This window comes from Cariama cristata, unplaced genomic scaffold (genome assembly GCF_000690535.1).
Source record: "Cariama cristata isolate BGI_N322 unplaced genomic scaffold, ASM69053v1 scaffold5111, whole genome shotgun sequence".
Lineage (NCBI taxonomy): Eukaryota > Metazoa > Chordata > Aves > Cariamiformes > Cariamidae > Cariama > Cariama cristata.
The window spans coordinates 34,501-47,950 of record NW_009598596.1 but is presented as its reverse complement, the minus strand read 5'-3'; the positions used below and the strand labels follow the sequence as shown (position 1 = coordinate 47,950).

At 36.8% G+C, this 13,450-nt stretch overlaps 1 protein-coding gene across 1 annotated transcript in view; it reads left to right on the top strand.

The window, feature by feature from the left end:
• The window catches only part of LOC104168682 (brain-specific angiogenesis inhibitor 3), a gene marked incomplete at its 3' end in the record, with an annotated part of 94,470 nt that overhangs the window by 72,916 nt on the left and 8,104 nt on the right, over positions 1-13,450 (top strand). Inside the window, exons 12-13 of the mRNA XM_009709347.1 lie at positions 6,798-6,944; positions 7,691-7,766. Of these exons, the coding sequence (XP_009707649.1) occupies positions 6,798-6,944; positions 7,691-7,766 (223 nt within the window). The remainder of the gene's footprint in view (positions 1-6,797; positions 6,945-7,690; positions 7,767-13,450) is intronic.

Sequence of the window (13,450 nt, the reverse complement as noted above, 5' to 3'; positions counted from 1 at the left end):
TGGGAGCATATTCAGACATCATACAGTTATGGGACTGTTTGTGTGTTTACTTATTCTTCATATTTTTTAAAGGACTGCAGTGGCTTGCAAGCTCAAAATAGAAATGAGTTTACTAATTCCCTAAGATGCTTATCACTGATAAATGTGTTGTTTTACAACAAAAAGGGTAACGGGTACTTCTCTTCCCCATTGCATTGCCTATGGAATACAGAAGGGAAATACTCCGCGATCACTGTTAAGGTAGTTTCTTGATTAACCTAAAGCATTATTCTTAACTTTCAAACAGCGAGCGCATTTAAGGCACAGTTTGATTGACACCAAAGGAAGGACTCATACAGAATTCATGCCTGATTAGGGAAAATATCTATGAAATGTCTACTTCTACTTCTGCCTATACCAGTACTATGTCTTACTGCCCAAAGCTTGAATAGTCCAAGGGCAGCTGCTATGGGCTGATGAGCTTCAGGGATGCAAGTACACAGCAGGCTCCTAGGGACATTCCTCTCTTGTCTGCCCATGGAGCAGCAGCGCATAAGGTGCTGATTTAAGAAGACATCATTTCTGTGTTGATAGACATAAAAAGTAGTAGATCTGTTAACTTACAATTTCTTAGGACCATTTTTCTGACCATTGTTTGATGTTGGTTCACTGCAGGGAGATTTCATGAGTATTATTTGCAGGGGGAAGATTACCTAGTTGTTCTTCTTATGCTCGTATAAGAGGATGTCACTTTACCACAGTTGTTCTGTTATACATAGTCCTGTGGGTAGCAAGAGGTGGATTTATCTTTGTACTGAGAGAAGGATTTTAAAGGAGATCAAGCCTGCTCAGATGGAGAGTTCCATAGCAAATCTGGAGATCCACAAATTGGTCTCTGTGAAAAGGGGGGTTCGCCGTTTGTGTTTAAAATTATGGGGTTTAAGTGGATAAAGCAAATCTGTTATGAATATCATCTTCAATATGTCCATCTGGCTCTTTGATGATGAGCCAGGCAAAACTTTGTTCCCCGTGTAGCCAACATGAGCTGACTTAAATAAGCTTATTTATTCTGTAAAAAAACCAAAGGTTTTACATTTAGGGTCAACAGAATAATTCTAAAATGTATAAATATTATTCTACTTGGGTCTTCTTAACAGAGATGTTTGCAGAAATACTCAGTATTCTGAATTTTAACACAAAAATCCTTTCATATTCTTTATTCTGAACATCTGTGACAATGACAGTTCTATTCATGACTATTTTACCCAGAAATAAATGTAGCAGTAGCTGTCCCAGAAGGGCAGTGTAATATCCTCTGTCTGAAAAATCAAAACCTGTTGTGTGACGAACTCAAGTTTACTAAATGCTGAATAATGTATGTCTAGTATGTTGTCAATGGACAATTCAAAATAGGACAGGAAAAGAGTGAATGATGATGCTAATATGCATAGCCATTCTCTGTTGTCTGGGACTGAAATGCAATCAAATTCACAGTCCTACTCTCTTGCTCTGGCAGGGAGGGTTAAGCAGAAGTTGACATCTTACGTTAATCCCATAGATTTCTGTATCTGGTTTTCCAATTCAGTCAAGACAATGATGTCTTTTAAAACAATTAATTCCCATTCCTCCCTGTCTTAAGTGATTGTAAATTAGGGATCAACATAGTTACTGTGCTGTAAAGCACAACAAACCCTGAATGTTACCACTTAGGAGAAAGGAGAATCAGAACCAGGGTTGTATCCTCTTTTGTAAGTACATGAATGATACTCAATTCAGACTCAGATTTTGAGCATCTTTTCTAAAGGTTTTGCTTCAGTCTTTGATAAGGATAGGGATCAGCTGCTTAATTTGACTTGCATTGTAATTTTAAAACCTAAATCTCTACTGTGAGAGCTGAAGTTGTGTTTAGTCCATGAGCAACCATCCAGTCATTTTTCTGTCACACTTTCAGTGAATCTGATTTCCTGTTCTAAAGCGATTAATATTATTCAAAAGGCTGATTCTGAAACATTACCTGTTTTTGTTGAACATGGGAAGCTAATGGGTGGATAGTAAAGAGAAGGGGATGATGATTCATGCCACTTACTTGGTTGCTTTATCTTTTATTATTTAGCAACCCAGATCAGTCAGAGAGCTACTGGAAGTTGCACTAGGCAGCTTATAACTTATTCAGGGTTACAGGGATCATAGCAATACATTTCGACTTTTCTATTTTAGGCCATGATCTACAAAGGTTAGCGTATCAGAAGTACACAATTTTTATTTTACGTAGAATTTTCTTGACACATTAATTAACCACATTTGTGCTGCTCCAAATAAACTGCTTAAATTTAATTCACGTATTACTGTGTGTAATCAGCTCATTTGGATAGTCATGAAAAATTCCCCATTCCTGTGAGTTTGGAGTTAATCAGTTCCAAAGATATTTTATTTTACTCAGTAAGTAAGAACAGTCAGTAGTTGCCAATTCTGAATTTTTTTAGTAGAGCAGTATTGAACAAGTTGTCTGCAACTGCAGCATGAAAGTGAAATAAAGGCAAAAGGAGATGTATTTGTAAAGGTTATTAAAATGAATCCATTAGGGGTCGAAGCAATCGCTAAATTGATTAGACTAGACTACTGAAATAGATTTTTCTGAATCAATAATTATTATGGAGTCATCAAATATGTATGTGTTCTGATGTGTAATTGAACTGCTGTCTTCTAATTTATACCAATGTGCATCAAAAGAATGCTCAAAGAATTCTAAAAAGAAGGGCCTTTTCTCCTGTGTTCCAGCTTCTAGCTAGGTGAGGTTTCCTTCCATCTACTGCACATGAATTTCACCTGCAAGATTCAGAATTATGATTGTACCGTGTTTTGAAGAAATAAAGTTTATAGTCTTCCTCCTGCACTCTTCAGGTGTTGAATATAGTCAAGTACCATGGATGAGATTTATTTTTTAACTTTTTAATTTTTTTAACCTTTGGGAATCTCATTAAAATTGTAGTTGAAAGTGTATAGGAGCCATAACAAGAGAAGCTGTCCAGATGATGAGAGAATGCAACATATTCTGCAGCCTAAACATGTTCCTCTACATTCAATCTTTCTGTCTCTATGTTTTTTCCTGCCAAAAGCCTTCTGGGTAGCTTTTACATTTCCAGTTCATGCTGGTTAAATCAAAACCAAAGAATTTTTCCAAATTAATGCAAGCTCTGCATCTTTTTTCTTTTTTCTTTTTTTTTTCTTTTTTTTTTTTGGTGGGGGAGGCAATTACTGCAATATCATAGGAATTGCCATAATGCAAATAAATAAAAATGAGCATTTTCCATATTGAAAAAGTTTTGATTAACTGTGTGTACAGCAGGGTATGTGCAAAGTGTAAGAATGATCTGAGGAGTGACCAGGCTGGTTATTTGTCAGCATTATGTCTTCAGCATAAACAGTCCAAGAAGATGTAGTCAGATTAGAGCAAAAGATGTATTACAGCAATAACTCAAATATGACTTTATCTGAGAAACAGAACATGCTGTATGTGTTGCATATGGGAAGTTTTATATTTTAAAGATCCTTAATTTAAAATGACACATGCAGATTTTCTTCAAAATCTGCTTAGGTTATTTGCATTTCAGTTTTTCTTTTTCTTCTCTTTTTTCATCATTTTTTTTCCACTTTACAATCTCATTCTAATTAATGTTCTAATTGACTGTTTTTCCAGTATTGTACAACTTCTGTGTGTCTATAAACAAGCAAAAATACTTCTGCTACAGTGCCTGTAAATGTCCTCATTGGCTAGTGTTCTGTCTCACAAATTCAGGACATGATGTTTTGGTATGCTAATTTAAAAAAAAAAAAAGGAAAAAAAAAAAAAAGAACCACTTTTGTTTTTTCCAAATGAGAAGACAAAGTGCTTATGTGACAACTGCAGAACTACATCATTTGGGTTCCAGTATTTGGAGTATTGTTTTGTAATACAAACCTGACATGAATACAATAAAGTACAAAGTGAATGACATGTAAATCTGTCTTATTATCGATGTATAAGAAATGGACATTTGAGTTTCTGACATATGGATGACCCAGCACCTGAATTATACACATTCCCCTCTAAAAGGCCTGTTGATTTTCATGCTTACAATAAATAATTATTTCATGCTGCAGATTAAAACTGAGTTACAGAGCAGCAAAACTGCATTTCACAATGGAAATGCAGCTGGCCATGCTCCAAAGTCTCATTGAAATGAGTTGTAGACTAACATTTAATAAGAATATTAGCTTTCTTAAAAAATAAAATACAATTCACAGTGGCACTGAAGCAGTGGGAGCAGTTTTGTGTATCCACCTGGCCATGTTGAAGGACTGAATCTAGTTGCCTCCAGTCAGATTCAATTAAATTATCTTACACCTTCAAACATCAGTGTCATGTTGGAAATTAGTAGGCACATCCTCTTGGAATCATTTAGCAAAGTGGAAAAAGGACCTAATAATCTGAGTGGTTCTGTAAGAGGCAGACTTTGCAGGACATGTAGCAAGCATTTTGGCAAATCTGTTTCAATTATTGGTGTATGTGTGCCGGGTACTCTCTCTGTCTGTGCAGAGATCCAAAATCTCCAGGATGTTAAGGTTGCATCTTCTGTGAAACTAAATAAAGACACTTTTGTTTGATTGTGAGTAGAAGAAAAACTTGTCTGAACCATTGTTGGGACTATATAGAGTCATAGAATCATTTAAGTTGGATAAGACCTTTAAGATCATCACCTCCAACTGTAAACCTAACACTGCCCAATAAATAAATAGATTTATATTTATTGCATATAAACCATAAGCTAAATGTATAGGTTTTATGTTTATGTTTTGTGTTATTCATCACCTAAATATAATATTAACAAGTATTTTGGAATCTTTGGTTCTAAGTAGTGCTTAGGTACCATGATGAATGGCCCTATTTAAAATACAGAGATAGACAGAGTCTGGAGAGGTACTATCCTAGACCCTCGCCATTTATCCAGTCTTAAAGTGATTTTCTGTTTTGCAGAGTGTATTCCATTGAATAACATTGATTTCCTATTTCACTAAAGGGAACTGTCATCTGAAAGGTGGATGAAATATTAAGGCTGTACTAGCTAATTAGATAGATAGATAGGTAGATACACAGATAAATACTGTGCAAATAAAAACCCCAATATTGTCCTATACAGGCTGTATTTAATTTTGAAAACTAAATAACATTGGGTTTAATTTTGTTTATGTGGAAGATAAAATAAAATTCTTTTTAGATTTTAAGAACTATGGGAAAAAATCCTTTTTTACAATGTTAATATATTCTGTATAACCATTGAGCGCATGTGAAAACATGCAATCAATTTTATGCCCCAGTAATTCTGAAACACCTGAACTCTTCTCCCTCCACACACCACCTGAAAATGCACAAGACTGAGCATCCCTTCCGGGCTGGGAATGTATTTCCCAATTTCAGCCCGGAGGGGATTGTAACTAGCATCGTAAAACCCTGATGATAGTTTTGTAAAGGAAAGCCTGAAATAACCTTAAGTACTACCTCACTAATGTGATTCTATAATACATAGCCGGTCTAATTTGAAACTAAGAGTCAGTTATCAAGGAGTACATTTGTAGAGTTAATATCATTAACCTCTTAATTTTCCTCTTTTGGATTTGAATTACAGTTTCCTTTCAAATAAAATCCACTGATGAGACACCTAATGGTTTTCTACTTCAGTTTTGCTGTTCTGATTGCTTTTACAGCTGTCCCCCATTGTCTTTGTATTGAACCCCCTTGCAGAGTCCTTGCAATGAAGTCATTACGCAGATCAAAGTGTAGGCCTGGTGTCCGAACTCTTCCAACTACATTAGCCTCTTCATAAATTGATTAGGAAGAGCATTGCACAGGAAATGGCTGTCAACATGGCTTACATTAAGAAGCGAGCTGGGGCTCCAAATGTGGTGTTTGCATCTCTCTGAGTGTACGTAAACACTTGCAGCCCTGTCAGTTCCTTAAAAGTAGTTTGTCTTACTAGACATAGACAGTGTTGCCATGGAGTCGTACTTAGATTTCACAGCAAAGCTGAGACTGATTTCCAGATAATAGTTGAGTTAGAAAACAGAGAGAAAATGAAAATGAGTAATCAAAATTCCAAGCTGCCTATTATTAGATTTGATACCTATTTTTTCTGTCTTTCTCTATCTGTTACGGATATAATAGTGATGTTGTTTGGGGGGCTGAGGTTTTTTTAGCTAGAAAAAATATAATTAAGGATTCAGAATGGGGATTATCCTTTCAAGGAAAAGAAATCAAGTGCTATACTGCATTACTCTCATTTGCGTGGAAATAATGAGGTCTTTTAATATGTGAATCTCCTTAATGGGTCTATCTTGAAATTGTGCCTGTATAGGGGATAAAATTGTTATTGCTGTTATTGCTTCGTTAGCCTGCATCTAGCAGTTATATTTCCCAAAGCAATTTGCAGCATCCTCTTCCTTTCATTGTCACATTTGATCATTTTAGAATTTGCTCTGAAGACGCAACGATGTCCTCATGTGTGAATTTCGGGGTATAAGCCAGTACATTCAATAATCCCTGTTAAGAAACTTAATCAGAATCTGGCTAACAAATGATATGATCAATGCCACACAATTAATCCATAGTAGAACTGCATAATAAACAGAAGATTACACTTTCTGTGCCAGTTAAAGTTCTATAAATTCCTGCTTTCCTTGAAATGTATTATTAAACATTTTTGTTATTGCTTTACCATTACCATCGTGTGATGCTTTAAAGTATGGAACACAATTTTATTTTATTTTGTGATTTCTCTTACTAGTGGCTAGCATTCAGAAGCTTCCTGCTGCCTCTGTTTTAACCGACATCAATTTCCCCATGAAAGGAAGAAAAGGAATGGTTGATTGGGCACGAAACTCAGAAGACAGGGTTGTCATTCCAAAAAATATCTTCACTCCTATGTCAACAGGTAAAGAAGCATGTCAGCATGTTAATTTTGGGTTAGCTTTAAAAAGGGAACTCAGAATCTTTGTCTTACAGGACCACTGTATGATATAGAAGAGGTTCTTTTACCCATCTTCAAAAGAAATCCAGTACCCACAGCTTATCTCAGAGAGAAAGGATGGGGCTTAATTTCAGCACCTTGAACAAAAAGTGCTACAGAAATCCTAGACATTATTTTCTACGCCAAAGAGCCAAGGCTTAGATATTGTGCACAGGTTTGTACCTGTGGTGGTATGAGGTAACCTGAAGTACAGCTTTACTTAACTCCCTGAAGCTGCCTCACTCCAGAAGAGACTGGGCCATTCCAACAGGTCACCCAGTTTTTGCCGAAGGCTGCTCAGCAGGCAAATTACCCTGGCTTCAGATACAATTTACAAATACCGTTGCAGTGCAGATGTCTGACATTGGAGAATTTACTCACTAGGCATTAAACTCTAAAGACAGTCTTTGAGAATACTTAATTATAAAGGTAAATGAACTAGCATGGATGTCAGTACACAGTGATGGATTTTTTGAAAATGGGATTTTCAGTGGTTTAAATCTTTTGATATATCCCTGACAATGCTGCATCTTTATGACAGACTCCCAGGATATAATTCAAAATGATGATGGTTTATTTAAAATAAAATTTCTACTAGAAAGATAAATGGTTATGCTGATGAAGGCGTGAGAAAGAGAGTTTAAAAATCTTTTTTTCCTTACTCTTTTCAGAACTAGATGAATCAACTGTATTTGTACTTGGAGCAGTGCTATACAAAAATTTAGAACTCATTTTGCCCACTTTGAGGTAAGAAATTTCATAAATGCAATATGAATTAACCTGGTTTGGGATCATAACCACACTACACATCAGGATAAAAGCAGACAACCAAGACTGTTTGCATATTGGTATTGTTGGATTGTTTTTCCCTGTTATTTATTCATGCTTAGTCATTTGTATGATGGAAATAGCCTTTTTATCAAATTGGCTTAATTTATATTTTCTGTAATCTATATTAAGCTTAACTACAGTAATGTTAGAAGTACACACACTGATGTACATTAATGCTCAGGCCACTTACACTTGTGCTTCAAACTACTGTTTGTCCAGTTAGTACAAGTGATCTAGGAATGACGTCATAACCTGGTGTACTAAGGTTGTCTGCTGTGCTTCTACAGAAGTCTCTAGTAGTAGTTTTCCAAGTACTTTTTCAGTGCAAGTTGTATTCAGAAGGGACAGCAGAGCTATAGAGAGGATCCATTTTAGAAACAAGACATGTATGCGCCTGAACAGCTGTTCTATGTCAGTTATGAGGGCCATACACATACATAAAGAAATAGGAAGGTCTCTTGTTTCACTTTTTCCTTTCTGTACTTGATAACAGACAATTTGGAAATAAACATTTCACCTCTGCTCAAATTACTGTTTAAGATCATTTCATGGTCCATTAATACTACCTTATTTCACATGAATGTGTGCACCATTTATCTACTAATGTCCTTTTATGGTAAAAGAAATGGGTGCGGATTGTGTCACAACAGCTGCTAATGAATTCACAACAATTAGAAAGGATGGTAGTTAGGAAGACACCAGATCACCTTTCCCTACTCTATTTAACCAAAAGTTGAGGATTTGAAATAAAGGATGGAAAAACAACAGGTTTTTGCCAAAACTCATTTGAAAACAAAAAAGACTCAGTCCTAAGAAAAAAAACCAAAACACTTCCCAGTAAAGCTGCAATGCACTGTGCAGCGAGTAGCTGCAATGTCGGGGACAGAAATCTCTCTGAGGTAGAGTGCAATTTGAACAGTGATGTCCTGGCAGGACAGCTGGAAGCCTGGGAAGTGCTGGTGAGAGCCATCTACGCTTAAGGCATGGTATAAATGACAGCCCATCCACTTCTGAAATGTCACTAAGCACTTTCCATTTGTTGTGCCAGTTCCTGGAATTAACCAGGAAGGAAGAGATGTTTGTGAGAGATATTTTTTCTTCTCTTCTACCGTATTCAAAGAAACAGAGCCAAATGGCTATTGTAGTCAGTCCTTTTTGGCAGATCTTAGAGACAATCTGCCAAACTTAGGAAAGCACCGAGGTGGCCAAGTACCTTTCAGACCTTTATATTGTAAACCACAGTCTATGATCATGCCTTTTCAGCTCTCACAGGTCAATAGTTTTAATTTACAGAAAGCAAGTGTGAACCTTGAATGCTGTATATTTGTTTATATGACAAGCCTTTCAGGGCTTTTATTTCACCCATTAGAAAGGTGAGATTTGTAGGCCTTACTAGATTTTTCCTAGAATCAATAGCATCCCAAGAAGCAGGAACAGGGGCAGAATAGGGACGTAAAACTACAGCAACTTAAGTACTATGGACTATGAGAAAGTGCATCTTAGTTCCCAAATTTTTTGCTTTTATCTGTTCCACTTTGAGCTGGTTACTGATTTACACAGCAAATTTGACAATTTCTCTGTACAATTCAGTTCACAGAGAGGTTTTGTGAGCTTCTAAAGCAAATGGTCTAATAATCTATGTATATCTATTCATAAATGAAGTCTTTAGAAATTCAAATACAAAGATATCCCACTTTGCCTCTGAATATGTTCAGTATTATTTGAATCCAATTCTCCGCTGCCCAAGAAAAGGAAACGAGCACTATCACTTTCCCTTATGCATGTGAATAAGGAATAAAAGTCATTAGTAATCTGTGATATAAAAATATACCACATATTCCCAGGTACCTCTAGTCTGTTCTTTGTTAGGAGTATAGCGCCTCAGTGCTTCCCTGCACTGCTTTAATATTTATGATGAATTTATACTGAAACTTTTACAGCTTACATCTCTTACCTCATCAGGAAGTGTATCATGCTGGATTTCTTCACCCATGGCAGTCATATTCAAAATTTGATCTCATGCTCTTAAAACAGTACCTCAGTTGTGGCACAATTTCAAGCTGTTTTCACAGAATCATAGAATCATTGAACAGTTTGGGTTGAAAGGGACCTTAAAGACCCAGTTCCACTCCCCTGCCATGGGCAGGGACACCTTCCACCAGACCAGGTTGCTCAAAGCGCCATCCAGCCTGACCTTGAAAACTTCCAGGGATGGGGCATCCACAGCTTCTCTGGGCAACCTCTGCCACTGCCTCACCACCCTCATTGTAAAAAATTTCTTCCTTATGTCTAAACTAAATCTACCTTCTTTCAGTTTAAAGCCATTGCACCTTGTCCTGTCACTACAGACCTTGGTAAAAAGTCTCTTTCTGTCTTTCTTACAACCCCCCTTTATGTATTGAAAGTCTGCAATAAGGTCTTCTGTTCTTCAAGCTGAACAACCCCAACTCTCTCAGCCTGTCCTCACAGCAGAGGTGCTCCAGCCCTCAGATCATCTCCGTGGCCTCCTCTGAGCTCGCTCCGGCAGGTCCATGTCCTTCTTGTGCTGAGGACCCCAGAGCTGAAGGCAGTACTGCAGGGGGGTCTCACCAGAGCGGAGCAGAGGGGCAGAATCCCCTCCCTCGACCTGCTGGTCACCCTGCTTGGGATGCAGCCCAGGCCACACTTGGCTTTCAGGCTGCCAGTGCACATTGCCGGGTCATGTTGAGCTTCTCGTCAACCAGCACCCCCAGGTCCTTCTCCTCAGGGCTGCTCTCAATCCCTTCATCCCCCAGCCTGTGTTGATACCGGGAGTTGCCCCGACCCAGGTGCAGGACCTTGCACTTGGCCTTGTTGAAGCTCATAAGGTACACAAGGGCCCACTCCTCAAACCTGTCAGGGTCCCTCTGGATGGCATCCCTTCCCAACTGCACCACACAGCTTGGTGTCATCTGCAAACTTGCTGAGAGTGCGCTCAATCCCATTGTCTATGTCATTGATTAAGATATTAAATACTATTGAATGCATTTTGATGTGTTCAAACCATTTTAATGTTCATTCAGATGGATTTCTGAATTGAAAAAAAGCTGCAACCATGGTTAGTGCTGAATTTGTGGACCTATTACAGTCTTTGCAAAAATTAGAACTGCAATGCAGGTTTTAAAGGAATCTTTATTATGGGGTGGTTTATCATTTTACACTCATTCAGGTACATTAATGAAGTGAAGGGTTCTGTACATCCCACTGCGTTTATTTTGTTTGCTTACATTTCGCAATGAAAAACTATCATCTTACATGGGTTTATATTAATTACTATTCGTGCTAAATCTTATTTAACTATAATAAACATTATCATGATAACCGTATTAGTGCTGAACATAGTGAAATGCTTCACCACAATAGCATTTTGTATGGAGCAAACACAGTAAAATGTGAAGGGAGGTAACATCATCTGGTTTTCATATGATGCCTAGAACTGTGGTAGCTACCCAGAATGTGTGAATTAAAAAAAACGTTCTGGATAAGCATCGTATGTGATGCTGTTCTAAATTAAATGACAGTTGACAAAATGTTAGTGGTGGGAATAAAGATAAAACAATAAACCAAGGTAAAATAAGTAAAATGGGCTCATGTTTGAGTTCAAAGACCACGTGATTTACACTTTGACAGCCTGATAAAAGAGGTGATTTCTACTGACTGCAGTTAAATATCTAGAAAGCTTTACCACTTCACATGTGATTTCAGTCCCTGGCTTTACAGGAGTTAGGGTGGGAGTAAAGAAAATATTTGATTGTGGTTTCCAGAAGAACAAAGGTGACACACATTCCAATACATTCCTTAATATCAGCACCAAAAGGTTTGCAAGCTTCTGCGTCATCACAAGGAACTTCTTTGTTTAAAATAAACAAATAAATAAAAATATCTCAGTATATCTTTAGGGAAAATCTTTCAAAGCACCTAACCACAGAATCCCTATCTGTTGCATCACAGGTGTTCTGTGAGTAAAATGAGGATTTCATTATCTAGGACAGCCTATACAATATATTTCACAAACTCCAGAATTAGCTGCATTTTGCCATATGGGCTTGATTTTTCTTGTTTTTACTGGCATAGAGTGTGTTAAAAGTCTTGTAAACACAGTGTGAGATGAGAACTTGGCAATTATGTTAATATAGAACTTTTTGGACAATGTGTTTGATCCTAGTGGTACATGTGTATTATTAAAAGAATTTTACCAGGACTGTTGAAACAACAGATTAAGGAAAAGAAGAATAGAATAATCTTTTTTTTTCATGCCCAAGTAAATAAACTTCATTTGATTCTACTTCCTAATATACGTACTGCATTGCACTGTTCTTGTAATGTCATATGGATTTTTTTTAAATCATATATTGAAATATTGAATATTTTGAGCACTACAGACTGAATATTATTTCTGTAGCTCTTGCATCCCTGAGCACGTTTATGTTATTGTTAGATTCACAGAAAATTGATTCTTGGTATAATACTCATCTAAAAGATATTATATATAATCCCTCTCCTGGGTGCTTTGAAGGAATACATTGCATATTGCCATACTATAAGATAGGTTTTAACTTTTCCTTTAACAAATAAGAACAGATAAAGAATCAATGATTTTGCTGTAGCAAACTTTTTTTCACATCACTTAAACAACCCCCATAGTTTTCCTGCTATAATTTCCTGCACTGAAATGTTCTCTTTCCCCATTTGAAACATCATTTCTGACACCCTCCTTCAGGTGCTTTACAGCCGAAAAGGCCCTTAAACTTCCTTAGGTCAGCTTTGTTAGACTGAGGACGGAGTACCTCAGAGGGGCTTTTACTGCCTAGCATGACTGCTGTAGTATCCGTAATTTCTCTGTAATGTATACAACATTTACAGATTGAACTACAACTTCTTTCATGCTGTCTTGAAATAGCAACATGCCTTATTCATTAGTTCATTTCTCTTGAGCAACACAGAGTCATTCTAAAAAGAAAAGAAAACATGAATTTCATATCACATAGAATCAATATGTATACCTTTATATAAAAGAATACCCTCAAAATGTATACCCAGATAGAAAAAGAGCTTAGTAAAATAACTCTATTTTATTAATATTGTTATTAATTCAGATTGGAAAAAATACTAGGAGAGCAGCTCTGGAAGCTCTTCTTGAGCCTTTACTCAATCAAACTTCGTCATCTTGAATCTTCAAGGATTTATTCAACCATAGTTCCCAAGGAATTTTTTGAGTAATTGATTTCAAAATTTGACCTTGATGTGCATTTTTCTGGACAGTCAGCAGAGCACCATCCTGTACAAGTTCATTTCTCAGTAAAGATAAATTTTAGATGTATTTTTTTTATGAAGGAGAAGGAAGTAATGGTGAAGTCACTCTTCACATATCATTAAAAAGCGACAAGAAAACGCACTTGCCTGGGAAGTGTGAGATAGGCCATTCCCATTCTGTGTCGTTCCCAGTATGAGGGGAACTGAAACCCACATATTCCACCTCCTGGAATGTTTTGTAAAAGCTGATTTCTTAAATTCCTGAATAAATGTTCTCAGCAGTAAGCCATTGTTTAAAAAAATATCTGCAACAAAGGTATCAATGGCAC